We start from the raw sequence: 19,620 nt of genomic DNA on the forward strand, positions 1-19,620 counted from the left end.
GTGGCCTTGATTGTCTTTTTTTATACTTTCTCTACAGAGGGGTGCCAGGTTGGATGGCTAAAAATAACAGGAATATGTAAAAAAAATGACCCCTGGTGTCTATATCTCTGTGAAATATGCCACTTGAAAGAAAATACATTAATGCTTTATTTAAAAAAAAAAAGCTAAATTAATTAATATTACAAATCAATAAAGATTTTTTGTTAAAAATAAGATGTTTACTAAATTTAGATGTCTCCGGTTGGACATCTTGTGCAGACCCTCTGCACAGATGGCTGGATCATCCATGTCGTGCGCTCTCTTGTGGAGAAGCGTGTGAATTGTAATGAGTCGCAAACAAACCTCCCTGTGTGCTGGGGTGTCACGGAGCACAGCTCCATCACATCCACGCGATCACGGCGTGCATCCCCCTTAAGGATCCTAAAATTCTCTTCGCCTTTTTCTTATTCTTCTCTTTGTTGTGTGTGTGCGTTTTTTGTCAAATTCAGGTCAAAGTTCCTGATCCATGCAAGCCATTCCTATAGACTTTTCTGGAATGGTGGTAGCGAGTGTTCCCCATCCCCACCCACAACTCCAAACCCAAGCCTTTCTGGTGTGACATCACACTTCTGCTTTCCAGCTTCCCGCTGTGTGACATCACTTCTCTCCGGCAACAGCATCCATGACATCACACATTCATCTATCAGTCTGGAAACACTCGGGGGGTAGACAACCAACGCAGAACCAAGCTTCCCATCACGCTCGGACTCAATGTAAGGTCACAGGGTGTTCTTTTCAGCATTTTAGACAAGAATTCAGTTTCTAATCAGAGGAAAGTCAAAAGTCTACATACTACTTTTTCAGCTTTTTTTTTTTTGCTATGTAACACTGTTTATTTAGTGCATCATAAAAAACATGACGTGCTGAAAATAGGAGTGTGTTTCCTGTTTCTTTGAATGCTCCAGCCTCCGAAAGCCGGAAGTCATACAGAACTCTGTTAGCCCAAGTCACCAACCTGAGCCACATTGGGTGTAATTCCCCGCCACGCCGCTAGGGGGCAGTCGTTTCTTTTCCACAACGTTGACGCGCCTCAGGACTAGTTTCCCCACGGACACATTATACTGCGCACCGCCGAAACAAGCGCCGCATTCTCAACGTTTTTTGTCAAGTGAGGCTGCACAGGTGAGCCAAAAACCATCAAATCTACCCATTTTATTCCCTATCATCCCCGAGTTTGCTTTTTTTGCGTTAGCACGTTGCTAATCTACTGCCCGCTTATCCTCGCCGCGGCGTTAACCGCTCCTCGGAACGGAAAGCCCCGATGAATGAGGCTAACGTGAGTCCGAGCCTCGCCGCCGGCTTCGCGCTGTCCCGCCTTAGCACCGATAAAGTCGCCGCACCGGCGTTAACGAGAATACACAATTCTTCATCTGTGATATTCTGCTTAACTTAAAGAAAGTTGTGTCGAGACAACAAGTAAAACGAATGGTTTGTATTTAATTTGGCTATTAGCAAGGAAATGCTACCGCGCGTTGGCTAACGCTAGCTGACCTGTGTTGTGACACGCGCCTGCGGCTGTCACTATGACAACCTCTCGGTCCAGATGAAGCCTGGAGTCACTGTGGACTTTTATTGCAAACTCGTAACTCTGCACTGTGAGGACGCTTAAGGCGAACTGTGGCAGATCAAAACAGCAACTCAACCCTAAACGTGTCTCCAGTCAGTAACAGCTCAGTACTGCTGCCTCTTCGCACCAGTTTGTTAAAAGTAAAAGATATCGAGTATAAAAACATGGACGGCGTTCTGCCTAGGACAGCGCGAGTAGAGAGAGACAGATATGAGGGACAGGCTCTAATACTCTCCTATACGTCCATCAAACAATGTTGGTGGACGCCTTTCAAGATGCTGCAGCAGATTGAGCCCCACCGTCTTGGAACCTGCAAAATGATAGAGCCCAGGGACTTATGAGCATGTGATATGACGTTATTATTATGCATTGATGAACGGACGTTAAGGTTAGGAAGAGTGAGAGGGATGAGAGCGGTGCATCATGGGATAAGTTTATGTTAGCATGACTTGGGGCTAGCCGAGCACAAACTATACCGTTTCTCTAAAAGAAATGTTTAAAGTCCCAGTTCTGCTTTCAGACTCCTGGGGCCGTAAGTACTGTTACTATGCTGGGCACATAGAGATCTGACTGGGTTAACTAGGTGCCAAAGAGTCCTCACAGATGTGGAGGAGACGCTCAAAAACGCATAATAGACCGCTTGCTGCTTTTCTAAGATGTGCATTTGATTCCAATTAAACGTCCTCAAACTATTCACCACTTTTCTGTGTGTGTCCCACCTTAGTTTTCGATGTCACAGATGGCGACTACCAAGGTCCCAGAGGTTCGTGACATCACACGGATTGAGAGAATCGGTGAGAATCGACACTCAGTCTCTGCCTGTCTGCACCGCTGGGGGGGTCGCCAGGTGCCACCCCACCCCTAAAGGAGTATCATATGCGTTAATGCGGTCACTTTTTGTGTTTTCAGGCGCTCACTCTCACATCCGTGGCCTCGGCCTCGATGATTCACTGGAGCCGAGACAGGTACCGACAGTCATATGTGGAGGAGTTCGCTCCTGGCGCAGAAACCTTTAATTTGAAATTTGCTGGAAAGTCACCGGGAGGTAAACTTGACTTTTAAGGTCCAATAATTGTGTGTGTGCATGTGCGCTCGCATCGCTGTAGGTTTCCCAGGGGATGGTGGGTCAGCTGGCCTCTCGACGGGCAGCAGGCGTCATCCTGGAGATGATCAAGGACGGCCACATCGCTGGCAGGGCGGTGTTGATCGCAGGCCAGCCCGGCACAGGGAAGACTGCCATCGCTATGGGTATGGGACGTGAACACGAGGTGGAGAGGTCGAGGTTTGATTTCATCAAAGCGAGAGTCCGCCTGATCCCGGATCAACCGCTCACTCAGGTTTTTATTTTTAGGCATCGCTCAGTCCCTCGGCCCTGACACGCCCTTCACCGCCCTGGCCGGCAGCGAGATCTTCTCCCTGGAGATGAGCAAGACGGAGGCGCTCAGCCAAGCTTTCAGGAAAGCCATCGGCGTGAGGATCAAGTGAGTGGGTCGGCGGGAATGCCGCTTGTCTATCCTTTTTCTTTTTTCTTTATTTTTCCTGGAAATAGGCCACGCTTTTAACATGGATAGCTTCCTTCCAGGGAGGAGACGGAGATTATCGAAGGAGAGGTGGTTGAAATCCAGATTGACAGACCGGCCACTGGAACGGTAATTCCCCGCCTCCTCCTCCTCTTCTTCTCCCTCTGTTGAAAACCCACCTCGGGCTTTTGCACTGAGAATCTCTACGTTCTCCAACCGCTGTGTGTCAGGGCGCCAAGGTGGGCAAGCTGACCCTCAAGACGACCGAGATGGAGACCATATACGACCTGGGCAACAAGATGATCGACAGCCTGAGCAAAGAGAAGGTTCAGGCGGGGTGAGTCCACATCCTCACGTTGACTCAGGATCCGCCGTCTCCGTACGCCGCAGCCTGACCGGTCTTCTTCTTCCTCCTCTTCAGGGATGTCATCACCATCGACAAGGCCACGGGGAAGATCAGCAAGCTGGGCCGCTCCTTCACCAGAGCCAGAGACTACGACGCCATGGGAGCGCAGGTACCCGAGCTGCCAATCAATGACGTCTGCGAGAAGGCTGTGAATACAACCGCAGCCAAGTGAAGTAGAACAGACATCTCGCTTTTCCCGAACCTTTGACACACCAACAGCACGGGGTCACCAGGGACCGTGGCGTACGTGACATGACCAAGAAACATTTTCTTTATCGTCACTTGTAACTCTCAAGTATTTTTAGTGTCTGCTGATAGACTTTATTCCATTAATTGATTCATTCATGCATCTACTCCTCCATACACTTAGTTGTGCTGCTGCTGTAAGCAGTTGATGTCTGTTACTAGTTTTCTCTATTTTGCTCAATTTGTTCACACAAGTGCTTCTATTTTTGATTTTTTATTTTCCATATTTTTCCAGTACCTTTGGTGCAACTATTGCTGCACCATCCACTTTCTGCAGCGTGAATTGAAATTTCCCCAATGTGGGACGATTAAAGAAGCGTTCTATTTTAAACTTTTTCAGGCACCGTAGGCATTATCACACAAAAAGCACTTTTGTTTAAGGGAAGGAAAAATACATTTCCTTGATTGCAATATTTGTGGCATTTTGAATCATATACTTCTTTATATAACTTTATTAAGAAGAGGAAATTAATTTTATTGCGCAAATAAACACAAGTAAGAGCCATTGTTTTCCATGCACAGGTCATAATCTGACTAAAGGACTATTAAAATAATCATTAGTTGCAGTTGTAGTGTCATACAGCCTCAATGGAAGGTCTCCTTTACATCTGACATCCCAGTGATTTTCAAGTCTCACCCTCGGTGCCTTCAGTGCTGAACATTGGTTCGATTTCCACTGGAGTCCATCTGCGTTCACAGACTCAGTTCGTCCAGTGTCCGGAGGGCGAGCTGCAGAAGCGGAAGGAGGTGGTGCACACCGTGTCGTTGCACGAGATCGACGTCATCAACAGCCGCACGCAGGGCTTCCTGGCCCTCTTCTCCGGGGACACCGGCGAGATCAAGTCGGAGGTGCGCGAGCAGATCAACGCCAAGGTGTGCGAGTGGCGGGAGGAGGGCAAAGCCGAGATCATACCCGGGGTGAGTGCGGCCGAAGGAAGCGCCTGCCGAATGGTGTTGCCACGACAACATTTTAACACGACCGCCGCCCCAGGTGCTGTTCATCGACGAGGTCCACATGCTGGACATGGAGTGTTTCTCCTTTCTGAACCGCGCCCTGGAGAGCGACCTGTCCCCCGTCCTCATCATGGCCACCAACAGAGGCATCACCCGGTACCCGCCCGCTCCCTTCAGGCCTCAGTGAGCCATTCGCAACTCCTGGAGTGCAATATTCCTGTCTCTTTTTTCCCATCCCAGAATCCGTGGCACCAACTACCAGAGCCCCCACGGCATCCCCATCGACCTGCTGGACCGTCTCCTCATCATCGCCACCTCCCCGTACACTGAGAAGGAGACCAAGCAGATCCTCAAGATCCGGTGAGGACCTCGCATCCCGCTCTGTCTGCAGTGTGTTTTAAGTTTTTTTTTTTGTTTTTTCTTTTTAAAAGCGAAGTTAACACTGTTCTTCAGGTGTGAGGAGGAGGATGTGGAGCTCAGCGAGGAGGCCCACACCGTCCTCACCCGCATCGGCATGGAGACGTCACTGCGCTACGCCATCCAGCTGATCAGTACAGCCGGCCTGGTGTGTCGGAAACGCAAGGTGAGGTTTTAGGGGCCGGCAGCAAACAGCAGTGTCACACGAGGAGTTAACCCGTGTGTGTGTGTGTGTGTGTGTGTGTGTGTGTGTGTGTGTATGTGTGTGTGTGTGTGTCTGTCTGTCTGTCTGTCTGTGTCCACCAGGGGACTGAGGTGCAGGTGGAGGACATCAAGAGGGTTTACTCTCTGTTCCTGGACGAGGCCAGGTCTTCCCAGTACATGAAGGAGTATCAGGATTCTTTTCTCTTCAATGAAACACGTGAGTCTTTGCCTTTCTCTAATGATCACCAAGTGACTTTATTTAATCGTATAAAAAGAAATAACCTCTAATTGCCTTTCGTGTGTTTCAGAAACGGCTCAGATGGACACCTCGTGATGAAGAGGCCCAGCGCTTTGTGACTGAACTTTTTGTTTTTCCTGCATCGACTGTTATGTTTCCCTCGTGCCGCTGATTCTCAATTGGAGAATCAAAATTTTTATTGAATTTAAATTTTCTCTACTCCCTCCTCCCTTTTAATTGCCCATCATGACATTTTACTTTGTTTTGTATTTACTTTTTTTTTTTTTTCATTCCTTATCACCGAGGCCTTGTTGCAGGAACAGTCATTCCTCATGTTTGTTCTTTTGAGTTTATCTTTGTGTACATGGTTTATTTTTGTGAAAATAATTAAACATGTTTCTAAGCAACCTGTTGTTTTCTGTATTGCAAATCCATTTCAGTTACATTAAAAAAATGAAAAATTGCACTTCCCGTTTTAGGATTCTCCAGTGGGTCATCAGGTGTCGTCGGTGTTTAGATTTTAGATCCTTCAAATTCCGAGAAGGTGAGGAACCCTGGCTGCGTTGTGACCGTGTCGCCACTAGGGGGCGCTCTAAGACCTGAGGGCCAGCGCAAGGAAATCAGGTAAGAGCTGGACCATATTTTATATTTACATATTTCATAAAAGGACAGATCAGAATCCCCCGCAGTTTCCAACGAGCCTGTTGAATTGGATTTTTTTTTTTTAAAACATCTTTTTCAAGACTATAAATATCCGCTCCTTGTGTAATTTTCTTTTTCCAGGTCATGTGAAGGTGTGAATCTCCTGGAAACGAAAAGAGGCTCACCCACACCTCTTTCTCACACCCTCTTCGAGACACACACAGTACAAGGAGTGAAATCCAGCTTTAACACACACACACACACACACCTTCATTTTTCTTTGTCAAGAAACCTGAAGGTTAATTCCTTCTTGAGACTGGGATTTTCCCTTTTGGGGCGAACGGGGCTTATATTTGGTAAAATAGGTTCCCCTCTGCATTCAGGTCGGAAAAAATTCTTCTCTATACCCCTTACTGTTGTTCTAATTCTTATTCTCGTAGTGTCTGCAGCTCATGTGTCTTAAAATCAGAATTTCAAAGAAAGAAAAGCTCCCATTTATTGGCCGCGCGGTCTGACGTGCACAACATCAGGGCTATAAAATGCTCTCAGAGTCAGACGCACTCATGGCAGGAGCCTGGGAGCCGAACCGCAGCCGCCCTCCCCCCGGACCCATTCTTCTGCCGCCGAGCTCTCATTTTCCTAACAAATTACTAAACCGTTATCAGTTTTACCTGCGGATGATATGAGGCTAGGCGCAGACCGTCCCCCACATGGAAATGAATATTTAATTTCTACTACTGGCAGAAGGAGGGGGAGGTGGGGAGGGGGGGGGGTCTGCATGTTATGCGGCTGCCTACATCCCATAAATCCCCCCCACCTCTCCTCAGTCCCACGAGGCCCCCGTTGGCTGCCGCCCATTACCACATCTGATGGATTCACTGGATGGGTTTAGGCTGGAGTGAGCTTCATCAGAGGATTTGAATGTGTGTATGTAAGAAGGGGGTGGCGGTGTGTGTGAAGTGTGTGTGTGTGTGTGTGTGTGAGGGGGATGGGGTGGTTCCGCTGCCGCCATCCTTGCAACAATCCCACCTGGTTTTCGTATTTGCGAACAATGCAGAGAGGCCTTGCTCCTCGTGGGACTGGGTAACCTTCCCTTTCACCAGTGGGAGCGACACCAAGCCACCGCAGCATCACTCTCTCACACACACACACACACACACACACACCATGATTACGATCCGACCTGGAATCGTACGATAAACTGAGGGAGGGAGGGCAGGTTTAAAGAAACATTCACTCAACCCAAGACAATTTTATACATACAACCACACACACACACACACACACATATATAAATATATGTGTGTGTATATATTTATAAAAGCGCCTTTGGATAAAATTTTCTGTAACGTCCTGTAAACACCTCCTTCAAAAAATGTCGATGCGAAGGGAAGCTCTTCAGTTTACGATCACAAGGTAATCATTGCGATACTGGAGGAAAAAAGCTGAAAATGTTGAAATAAATTCCATCATTTAGAAAATTAAAGAAAACGTGAATTGATGAATCTCCAATCGGATCCTCTCTTTGTTTAAAAACAGCCTTAAAATTTGTGAGAGAACGTACAGTTAGCGCTCTACGCCTTACAGTCATTATTGTATCATGTTAGCTTCGGCATGTCACCGTTAGCTCTATTATTATTCTGAGTAAATTAGTTTCTTTCCCTCCCAACCCTCACACCACCTCCGCCTCTATCACACTTCTGCTTTCTATCCCTGTCCTTCTCTATCTCCGATTCCATACGGTCGCGGCAGAAGGCCGCCCGCACTGAGCTGGGATCTGTCCGAGGCTCCTGCGCAGGTTAAGACGGGGTTTTGACTTGAAAATCCCCCCCCCAATTATGTCTTAATTATCAGTAATGTAAAAATCGACCCAAAGGTATTGTTGATGTAGACGCACGGATGCAAGTTAAAATTTATCGTTGCCTCATTAAAAAAAAAAAAAATTGATTCTGTTAAAAATTGATTAAAAATTAAAATGAAAAATTCAGTTAAAAGTTGAAAAAATAATCATCTCGGGAAAAAAAGGCAAATCATTTTTCAAGTCCATGACTTTCACAAAGATAACCATTTTAGTTATTTGGCAAAAACAAAAAATTATTCTTGCAAAAATAGTTAATATCAAATCAGAAGCACTGGTTCTACTTTTAAAGGGCGTTATGAGTGCTTGAACTGTCATCCAGTAGCTTTTCATGACAACGGTGTAAAGCGTGTGCAAGAAGCGAGCTGGGAATTACTGTAACACAACAGCAGAGGCAAAGTAGAATAAAAAAATATATAAAAACACAGACAAATAAGAACTTAGGAGGTGTTAGCAACTCCGCCAGTAGCCGCATGTTCACAGCCGTGAGCTAAGCTAAGATGACGCTACGGCTACATTTCAGTTTCCCTTCCCAATCGACCTTCTGACCCGCAAACCTGCGGTGTCTTTCCCCACCGGACGGCCGAAGGTCTCCACGCCATCGATCACGCGGCGGGTCGTTCGACGTCCTCTTTAGTTTAACGAGGCATCCGGGTGGAACGTCATTAGCCAAATGTTTCCGGGACAAAATCCATCGCATCGGTCACTGGCGGGGCCAGGAAGAAAAAAAAAAGAAAACGTTGAGGATTGAGAGAAAAGGTGAAGATGTCGAGTGGGTGCGGTTGCCACGGAAACAAAATTGAAAGAAACAAAAAAAAAAAAAATGTTTTCGATTTACTCGACTCCTCTGCACCTTACCCGCTCCCCCCTCCATAAACCTCCGCTCTGCTCTTCCTGTTGATATGACCACTTATCCTCTACTTTGTTTTTAATTTTCAATGTGTTCTCCGAAGTGTTTTCTCCGATCTTTCGTTTAGGTAAAAGTCAACTTTCTGGATTTCGCGGCGCGATGCGAGTTGTGCGTCCCCAGATGTCGAGGTTGTAGTCGCGGTATCGCATGCGCGGGAACCACGAACTCTCAACCGCCCTGAACGTATCGACGTATCGTCCTCCCGACGACAGCGGAGGACCCGACGTAGCTGGTGCGTTCCTCCGGGCTCACCGGGCCTCAAACGCCGCCACTATGTTCATCGTTTCTGAGGTTTCCTTATTTTAAACCGACTCTGTAACACAAAAGCAACGAGTAAGCGAGCTTCGGCATATTTCTTCCTCTGCCGTCATGCGTTTATTATCACGTGCCCCCCCTCCTCCAAACCCCTCCCGTACCATATTGCCTCCAGTCGATGTACGGCGGCAGTTGGAATGCGGTGCCTCTCGAATGGATATAATTTGAGTCCATTTCCTGAGGTTTCCGAGAAAAAAATAAATCTCCATCTCCGTTCTCCGGGCTCGACACGTGAGAGGACAGAACATGGCATTCCTGCGGCGAGGAGGAAAGAGGACGAGGGGGCCGTGCGCTCCCGGCCTCGGGGTTCTCCGGAGCGAGATGGAAACGCGAGATTTTCGCGGATCCCCAACCCCCCCCTAACTTTTGCGGATTTCATGCATCAATTTAGGCTGTGAGTCGAACTCCGCGGCGGGCGCGTGTGATGGATGAGTGGCAACATCTGGTTGGTTCTCCCCCCCAAACCCCGACGCTTTGGGGTTCACCTTCCACCCTGGATGAGCTAACCCTCCTGTCAGAATGGCGGCGAGGATGAGGAGCGGGTAGCGTGTTTTTTTTTCGGCGTGTCTGGATCATCCAACCGGTTGTTTTCCGGATTATGTCGAATGATTCGCTTCCACGTGGACAAATGAGTCACGTGATCTGCACAGGAATTGAATTGTTTTTTTTGTTTTTATTGAAAAGATGTCCGCCCACTTTGGACGTGGCGAGCATCTTCTTGGCGCTCCGGGTCGGGAGGTTCTTCCAACCCCGCTCCTTCATCGGATCTGGAGCTCCAGCAGGTCTTTTTCTGTATCCGCTGACTCGACGGGGCCCGTTCACGCCTCGCCGCTCGCTTCCCGCCCGCTTCCCGCGGAGGTGCCAGGATTATATAGCGGTTTGTTTTTGCCGAGCTGACACGGCTCCTTCTCGGCTCCGGTTCAAATCAGGGAAGAAACCTCGTCAGAAAACGTTTGAGTCGCGGGCCGGGAGCCGTGACGTCGCCCCCCCCCGAGCCGCTCTCCAACGTGAAGAAAAACCCCTGGAAGTGAACAAAGAGAAAAGCAGATTTTCGGTAATTACTACCGTTATTTTACGACGGCGTCATTACATTATTTTGCCTCACTTAAGAAGAAACGTCCCGGCTGTGGTTGGAAAAAAAAGAAAAAAAAAGCACTGTGGCGATTGACCCGAGACGCATAACGAGACACTTACAGAGGTGCCGCGTGGATGACCTCATCCCATAATGCACGGCGTGGCTGGCGGCGTCGGCCCGTTCGGTCAAAAAGGGGGGGGGGGGGGGGGGGGGGGGCTCAGCGCTTCCAAAAACAGGGATCAGAGCGGCTCGCTGTCGGCGTCCCCTCTGTGCGCCCACATGTTCACACCTGGCAGGAAAACAGAAAGAGGTTTTTCAAGGGGACGGCGACCCCGACGCTTTGACCTGCTTTTTCAGTTTTTCCAAAAGCGGCTACTTTCTTCACGGCGACTGATATACGCTGCAGTCTGAACAATCCTACGAAGGCATTAGCACGTGGCTAATCCATCCCTGCTGGGATTAATTAGCGGGTAAATGCGATAATAAAATGGCGGGTGATTTGAATCCGGAGGGAGGCGATTTTAATTACGCCGGCAGAATGAGACGACACCGTGCCCCACTTTTTTTCATTCTCCGCGTTTATTGTGAAAACACGCTGAGACGTTTTGTAATTCAACACGGTAATTTTGTTCGGTACCGCGTGGCAGGTTTGCGCTCAGTGTGATTTAAGCTCCGCCCACAAAAAGATCACAATTCACTATGTGTGTGTGTGTGTTCGCGCCCCTCTGCTTCCATTCACGCCTAGCCGCCGCCATTCACCGACTCCTCCGCGCGGATCATTCACAAGGCTCCGCCGTCACGTGCGAGGCAACGCGGAGCCAGATGACGGCGTGCACGTACGGGCGCACGCACAACTAGCCCGAGGAACTTTTTTTTTTTTTTTTTTTTCCTGAATCAGTTTACGCCGCAGTGGAAACGCTGCGGTCTAAATACGGAACATTGTGAGCTAAAAACAGCAAGCGGCGCCAACTAACATCATTCACTCCTCGCCAAGTCGAGCGTAAGCCGCTCATGTTTAATTCAGAGGACGCCTCGATTCATAACTCGCCGCCGCGGCGACACAGCTCCCCTGTCGGTACGCATCACTTCCTCATCGGCGGGCGCCCGATCGGACGAGACCCCCCCCCCCCCTTCCCATCTCTCGGCGCGAGGTGAAACCGCCGCGACCGACACGGTCGACGTCTCCGGCAGCGGGCCTCGCCGTCGCTCGCCGTTCACGCCTTGGAGAATTCTCGCCTCCGCGCCCTCTTTGACATTGCTCAGCCCAACCGCCAAGCGCATCTCTTATTCCACATGGACAAACAGCCGAGACGAGGATGACATCCCGAGCCGCCCCTGCAGAACCTGTGCCGGCGCCTCCGTTGATACAGCGATGCATGCAGAGACGCGCATTAGCGCACGGCCTGACAGCTGAAGGTTAGTCGGTTGGCCGACGGTTCGAGCGCACGCAAAAACACACACACACACACACACTCTCGGCCCGGTTCGGAGCGGGAAGACGAAGTTGCGTGAGATTAAGAGTTCGATCGATGAGCCGCATCCACGGCTGTGTGGATGAAATTTCAAAAGAACGCCTTGTTTTTTCCATTAATTCTACATGTGGAAAATTAAACTCCGAGAACAGCCTCCTTTTACTTCTGTAGACGATGTTTTTCACTGATGTTTAGCTGAAAACAAACATTACATTACATTACAATCATTTGGTAGATGCTTTTATCCAAAGCGACTTACAAGAAACAAAACCTCAAAACAAAACAAAAACCTCAGCGAGTCCCGGTTGTGCTTGGGCCTCGTTGAATGTGTAAATACTACCTTTATATTTTGTTTTTAATTCCCCCCCGCACCTTCGGGCGTCACTTTCGGTTCTCGTTTATTACAAAAAGGTTCCTAGTTTAGATCATCTTTTCATTCATTCGCCGTCTACAGTCACATTACACGCATTTTCCGTGCAGTCCATCGTTGGGTCAACACACAATAAGTAACTTCTTCATCTGCTTTCCCTTCTGCAGGAGGTAAAGCAATCGTCTATGGAACCGGTTCGATTCCCAACTCCTACTTGTATGTCGACGGCAGCCTACTGCTCACGGTTCATCCATGAAGGTGAAATTATTATTATTATTATTCTCACACATAAACTAACTTCATATCCTCTCTCATTACATCCATAAATCTTCTCTTTGGTCGTCCTCTAGACCTCCTGCCAGGCAGCTTGAATTCCAGCATCCGTCTACCAATATATCCACTCTCCCTCCTCTCTACATGACCCAACCATCTCAGTCTGGCTTCTCTGACCTTCTCTCCAAAACATCTAACATGTGCTGTTCCTCTGATGGACTCATTCCTGATCCTATCCATCCTGGTCACTCCCAAAGAGAACCTTAGCATATTCGTCTCTACTATCTCTAGCTCTGCTTCCTGTCTTTTGGTCATTTTAACTATTTCTAGTCCACACAGCATCGCTTGTCTCACCACTGTCTTGTCCATCTTTCCTTTCATTCTGGCTGATAGTCTTCGATCTCATAGTTTCTCCAACACTTTTCTCTATCCATTTCAACGTGCTTGGACACGTTTCTTTACCTCTTTACCTAAATAAACAACACACAAATACAGTGTTTTGTGCTGACACATCAACAGGATCCTAGCCATTTCAAGGTTTTATACATATATATATACACACACACACACACACATACACAGTCTTTTTTTTACAAAAATGTTTTTTTTGCCTAAATCATCTCCTGATGATGCTGACCACCTCTGGCAAAATTGCCTACATCCTCAGTTAAACGGATTGTGCCATTCTGCCCCTTTAGTAGAAATTGCCTATGTCAAGCGTGTGTCAGATGGTTCAGTTTTTTGTGTTTCCTGAAAAATCTGAAAAAAAATGACTTAGGCGATTATTTTAAGAGGGTGACGATAGGTCGTCCCCGTCTCCATGTTCTCCGTGTCTGCGTGGGGTTCCTCCTGATTTCACGGTTTCCTCCCACAGTCCAAAAAAGACAAAGTGAAAGGTTGTATGTCTCTATATGACTTGGGAATGAAAGACTGAAAGACTGTATGACCACGGGTTATAAGACCCTGAATACAGGATAAGGTGTATAGATAATGAATCAGTGAAAATAGAAACCTTAAAATTTAATGTTGTGCTCGCCCAAATTCGCTCACTTTTTCTGTTCCCCAGAAAAAATTCACTGAATGCTTTGTACATTGATGTTAAATCACAGGGGCTAAACGGGCAATAGAGTGAAAATCAGTCGAATTTATCGCACCAATTTACTAAAAAAAAAAAAAGAAGACCCAAAATGTTATGACAAATAAGTGACAAGAAGTGGACAAAGGGGAGCAAAAATCTACATAAGAGTAGATGAGATTAGTAACATTTGTAACAAATTATTTCCAAATCATGTGAATAAATAAGCTCCCCATCTGGGCTCATCCATTATCCATGACTCCAATCCTGGAAAGTGAGTCGGGGGAGGGCAGAGCGGAGACCCTCTTCGATATCCGTGTCGCACGTACGCCTTTTTTTTGTATTTTCTATCTTATTCACCGACCAAAAAAGTCAATGAGAAGAACCGGGAAGTGACAGGAAGTGAATCCGGGACCTTCATGAAAGGCAGGATCCAACCGCTACACTCCTGTGTCACCCTTCCTTGAAACTCCAATCAATTCACTGATGCAAAACAAGCCAAACATCCAGTTCTCTTCCCGCAAGATTCATAAAAACTCTGCCCGATCAAAATAGGATTTTTTATCGTCTTACAACCAGGCGAGAAGCCCCGCCGTGGAGCCGTTCGAGGTAACCTCAGCCACATTTAGACTTCTGCAGAAATTCACAGGAAAGAAAACGTGTCACCTCGCAACAGGAACCGCACCGGAAAATCGGCGTTTTCGAGGCCGCGGCGCAAAGAGGGGGAAGTCGGCAGTTACTAAGTGAGAAATTCACCGCGGGATGCGGTCACAGGAGTCCTCCTCTGTCCTGAGATGAATCGTGGCGTCATCTTGTTTTACAGCAGCCTCCATATTTCTTTTTATTCGCCACCGGTAATTATTGCTGGAGAGCAGCCTTGAAAAGCCCGTTAACTGCAGCTCTGGAAGGTGGCCAGTATAAAGGAGGAAACGCTAATACACATAAATACACGTTTTCCCGGTAGAATTTAACACCGTCCATTCGGTTTCTTGAAATACTGTTATCCTAAGGCCTCACTTAAAAAAAAAAAAAAAAAATGGCGGTCGTCGCTGCGATATAAACCTATCCGCCTTCTCATCGGGGATGAGTTGCAAAAAAGGTTTGATTTATCCGAGGCCTTTTTAGTTAATCCTTGAGATGTTTTTCAAATCACTCACAGCCACTGTGCTTTCACAATTCACTCGTCAGTAATTAAACAGCGTGTTATTGTTCGTTTTGGATAAACAGAGCGTTGGGTTTGCGCAGATTTACGACAGGCTTCCTCCTGCAGGAAAACACAGCGCGTCTCGAGTGTAATATAAGTGCAAATTTTGATAAATCATCACATATTTTACAAGGTTAAAGCCTGAAGAAAATTGGAAGTGTCTCTTGTGGAGTTTCTCCACTAAGTTATGATTTGAGACAGAAAGGTGACACCTGAGAGGGTGAGGTTGAACAGTCCCGCTGAGATCTGAGACCGTCACAAATCAAATCTTCAGCTCAAGACCGAAAACCCCGCGAGCCGAGGTCGTTTCCAGACAAGGGCGCCGCTGTGGACGGTGCCATAAACAATGCCGCTTTTTAAAAAACCCAGAACAGGCTGACATTCTGAGGCCTCTGGCTTCCAACGGGAGCTGCTTCTCAGCCTAAATTTACCCCCGCCGGTCTTCCAACAAAATTTGTCCTCTTCGAGCCGGAGTGGCAAAGTGCAAATGGAAATTCCAGGGCTCGCTAGAATGGCTCCCCTTTTCCTGTCCACGCCCGGGCGCTTCCTGTCCGCTGCATGACTAGGTGTGTTGACTTTCAGATTGGACTGTCTGACATCGGGGTACATGGTTCGCCTGACTGTGGGAAAAGGGTGTTGCTTTTCTCCGGGTCAAACACCCCTTCTTCACGCTGCCGTATAATCGTCCCCCTCTTCAAACTGAGCACAAGCGATCAGCCTTGTAAAACCCTGGCTAATTAAAGGCCCGAGCTGCTGAAATCGTGTCCTCTTTTGTCACAGAAGCAGCGTTTACTTATCTTTGTATTTGAGCCGCCCTGTCATGGACAACTCCATTAGCGCTATTAGCCGCCATGCTAATTAACCCTGACCTCTCGCACTAGACCTGTGGCCATTTCCTGGCTCGTGGGCCGTAAAGGGCTTTTGGTCTTTTCCCCAAATTAAACAAACATAGGAAAGAAAGTGACATCATAAACCACCAAACCACAGCATTTCTCTCATTTTTAAGGCGACTGTTTTTTTTTCCCCATACAAGGAACAATCTTATGTCGGGTTCCCTGCTAATGTGAGGCTCTGGTTAGCGTTAAAAGAAAATGCAAAATTATATTTTCAAAGCCCGACTTATTAGCTGTAGGGGATAGACAAAGGCATGAAAAAACATGAGCACATAATGCATATAAAATGCAAGTCACCGAGTGTGGCGGACGAGAATCTCACAATTTAAGCAGGATTCCTGAAAACGTCTTTTTTACAGGAGTCTTTGTCTACCTTGTCTTTCGGTCTTTCCACTTTGCAGAGAATCCCTGGAGATATATTAACTATCTCAAAGCAGAAACAATTATTTTATATTTTATTTCATTTTTAGCTAGCTTGATTTTAAGGCCAGCGTACCATGTGACCGACACAAAGCGTAAGAATTGAAATTCGAGTGGTGTCGTACTTCCGAGCTAACTTCGCTAGCTTAACGGTTAAGCCAGCATGGACTTTTTACTGAGATTTGCAAGCCACAAGAGGGGCCCATCAATACCAGCTAGTATACCACTAAATCGCAATAAAACAGATGGAAAAACCTGTTCAAAATGTTTCTATTTTTTGTTAAAAGTCAAATAACTATGTACTATAACACACTGTCCTGCATTATCATAGCTAGGTCGTAACGACTATAAACAGTGGCAGGTAATGGCAACCGTTAAATTGGCTGTTTTTTTAATGGAGTTCTGTGAAGCAGCGTCGGCCGCTGCCGACCCCCAACCGCGGTCCATTAGTTTTACGTGTGCTCGGCCCGTCGGCGGTTGGGAGGATTAACTGCCGACCCCCGGGCCGACACCATGACGACCCCCCGCGGGGGAAGGCGCCGTCATCCACGCGCGGAGGCGAACGTCTCGCCGTTCGGCGATCTCGGACGAGGCCGCTCGTCGCGTCCGTGTAGCTGTCGCGGCCTGAACAATGCGGCGGTTCATTCCGCCGCTCCCGCAGGAGGTGACGGAAAGCGTGATTTATTGATGAAAAACCAAGCGCTGCCCTTGACCACAAGAGCGTGCGTGTTCATGCAACAGGCCGGCGGCCCGTCTCTCGATGAGGTCGAGCCGTAAAGTGTCCAGAAAGTCGTAAGCCAGGGAAGAATGAAAAACAAACATCACCTAAAGAACCCTTGGAATCCTGTCAACCCAGAAAGATCTCTGAGCTTCTTTTCTAAATATTAAAGCAAATTATAGCTATTTCTTTATTCCGGCCACTTCATTTGCTTACCTGTTACAGAAACCTCTGCTGCTTCTCACCACCCAAATGACATATACATTTCAGTTTTTGTGCTGTTAAATCTCTATTATCGTTTGACCTCAGTACCAGTAGATTGTATCTGCATGCATTTTATACTTCTTGTATAAATTATACTTGCTTATTGTGCACTTTATTTTTATTTTTTGGGTAATTTCATGTCACCGTCAGAAAATAAGAAACGTCTTCTCGACTCAAAATTGCACGGTGTGATGCAGGAGGTAAAGCGGTCGTTTTTGGAGCTCAACATTTTCTGGTTCGATCTCCAGCTCCTCCTAGTGCAAAGGGTCAGGAGCCTTTTTGACTGGCAGAGCCATAAAAGCCAAATATTATAAATATATTTCATTGAGAGCCATATGGTATTTTTAACATATAATAAGTTAAATATGTCTTACTTTTAATGCTTTTTATTTGACCGTTTCATCAATGCGATTTTATCATTGCATATTAGACATACCGCAGATCCAAATGCTAATTCTGTCCACGTCTTCTATCTACGGAGCCTGGGATGCATGGTAATCATCGTCTTTTTTTTCTTTTCTTTTTTTCTTTCTTTTCTTGTCTTTTCCGTTACAAGGGTTGAAGCGGATAAACTAGATGGCTATCTGATAAAATTGATTTCTTCACCTTTTAAATGACATGCTCGGAAGCCGTTGGTTCCCGACCCAACAGGTGACCTGTGAAATTTATCTTCAAAACTAATTTCTGTTAACTGTAAAATCACACACTATTATGAAGAAATATCACAAGTATTGCATTTTCCGCATTATAAGGCGCACCTAATTTTCTCTTTAATTTTATCAAAAACCAACAATGCGCCTTATAATCCGAAGCTCCTTATATATGGATCAATATTGGTTATGGTATGGCTATATTGGTATGGCTACTGTGGTCAGGGGGTGTCGCCGAAGAAGCAGCGGTAACAATGGTAAAGGGGAATTCCAGTCCCACACCACTTGTGTGTTTACAAAGACCCCAAAATGGCACCTTTCAAGAGACACGCTTACGACGAGGAGTTCAGACTCAAGGCGATCGGTCGCGCAGTAGAACATGGGAATACAGCAGCAGCGAGAGAATTCAACATTAATGAATCAATGGTGCGCAAGTGGAGGAAGCGACAAGATGACCTGCGCCGAGTAAAGAAGACTAAACAGAGTTTCTGAGGAAACAAAGTGAGATGTGGACAAACTAAAACAGTGGGTTGTTGAACAGAGAGCGGCAAGTAGAAGCGTCTCTACAGTCACTATTTGAATGAAGGCAACAGCGCTAGCTAGCGACATGAAGATCAATGAATTTAGAGGTGGTCCTTCTTGGTGCTCTCGATTTATGAAAAGCTTTGGGCTGCGACAAATGGAGTTGGAAATACTTTGTTTTCAATGAAGGTGGCGCAAATACCTGTAAGAGCTACCGGTATGTACGGTACCGTATTGTGAATGCACTAACTTGTTTTGGGAGTGAACGGAGTTGTCAGAATGTTTATTTGTATTCTGTTAATGAAGTTTGACTGACTGACTTATCGGACTGTTTTGTTGACATTCCCTTTAGCGCAGCTTCATCTAGTGGATGCATAACGCAACCCCAGCCACTACTGTATCTTCTGATATATGCGCCTTATAATGCGGTGCGCCTTATATATGAAAACAGGCCATTCATTCAAGGTGCGCCTTATAATCCAATGCGCCTTATAGTGAGGAAATTACAGTATTTTAAAATCGGTTCCAAACAGTTTTTTTTTTTCCACCAAAATTGTCTGGCCGCCACATGCCGTCAGCTGGGATCTTTCCAAGGTTTCTGCACCGCTGGTTGTTTCCTCGCTCATGGGGTTATGTCGGGTTTCTGTAATTGATTTTTAAGAGCATGGTCCAGACCTGCTCTACATGCACGGCTTTATGAGCCAACGTGTTGTGATTAGGCGCCTCATAAAGAAAACTTGACTTGACTTGAAGTTTATCTGTACATCAGGTTCATAAACCTTCCTCCCAAAATGTGCATTAAAACAGGAGCCGAAAGGCAAACACGGAGTCATTCTACGGATCCTTAAACTGTTGCTGATCGCACAAAATCTAATAATGAAACAGAAATACTGGATATTTAAAATTCCGCCCGAGTTTGTGCAATTTTGAAGATCATCCACATCCAGTACTTGGCGACAAAAACGATGTGGAAACTTAAAACACTGTGTCCTGAAGTTGAACCCGAAATTGAGACATTTGCTTTTTTAATGACTTCAATAAGGACATTTTTTTTTTTTCAAAAGCACTATAATTTCCCTTATTTAAAAAGGTTTTTTTTTTTTTTTTTTCACATTTTTGTACTTTTGTCTATTGAATATGTTTCAAGGGGTCGGTTTGTGAGTGTGTGCAGATTCTCGTGGGCTTAACTGATGCGCCGCCATGAAAACACGACTATTTCTACAGCAGGATGAAATTATCCTACTTCTCTTCGTGCCTCCACTCCGGTTTTTATCAGCCGGTAGAAATTCTCAGACAAGGAAGCAAACAGAAACCCAGATAGCGGGGTCATCCGGGCCGAACCTGGCGCATTGCCCCTCAGACGGGGGG

The 19,620-nt window shown here is 46.6% G+C and overlaps 1 protein-coding gene across 1 annotated transcript; it reads left to right on the forward strand.

The window, feature by feature from the left end:
* Positions 1-1,090: 1,090 nt before the first annotated feature.
* On the forward strand, positions 1,091-5,998 carry ruvbl2 (RuvB-like AAA ATPase 2). The gene is made up of 14 exons (XM_086160471.1): positions 1,091-1,161; positions 2,331-2,400; positions 2,516-2,571; positions 2,713-2,854; positions 2,958-3,087; positions 3,189-3,255; positions 3,357-3,463; positions 3,548-3,641; positions 4,478-4,696; positions 4,770-4,888; positions 4,973-5,092; positions 5,186-5,315; positions 5,456-5,570; positions 5,662-5,998. The coding sequence occupies exons 2-14, from the start codon at positions 2,337-2,339 to the stop codon at positions 5,685-5,687; spliced, it is 1,389 nt and encodes a 462-aa protein (XP_086016597.1). The 5' UTR covers positions 1,091-1,161; positions 2,331-2,336; the 3' UTR covers positions 5,688-5,998.
* The last annotated feature ends 13,622 nt before the right edge of the window (positions 5,999-19,620 follow it).

This window comes from Fistularia commersonii, chromosome 15, assembly GCF_037954325.1.
Source record: "Fistularia commersonii isolate RoL2024-O1a breed Wild chromosome 15, RoL_Fcom_v1.0, whole genome shotgun sequence".
In the NCBI taxonomy this organism is placed as follows: Eukaryota; Metazoa; Chordata; class Actinopteri; order Syngnathiformes; family Fistulariidae; genus Fistularia; species Fistularia commersonii.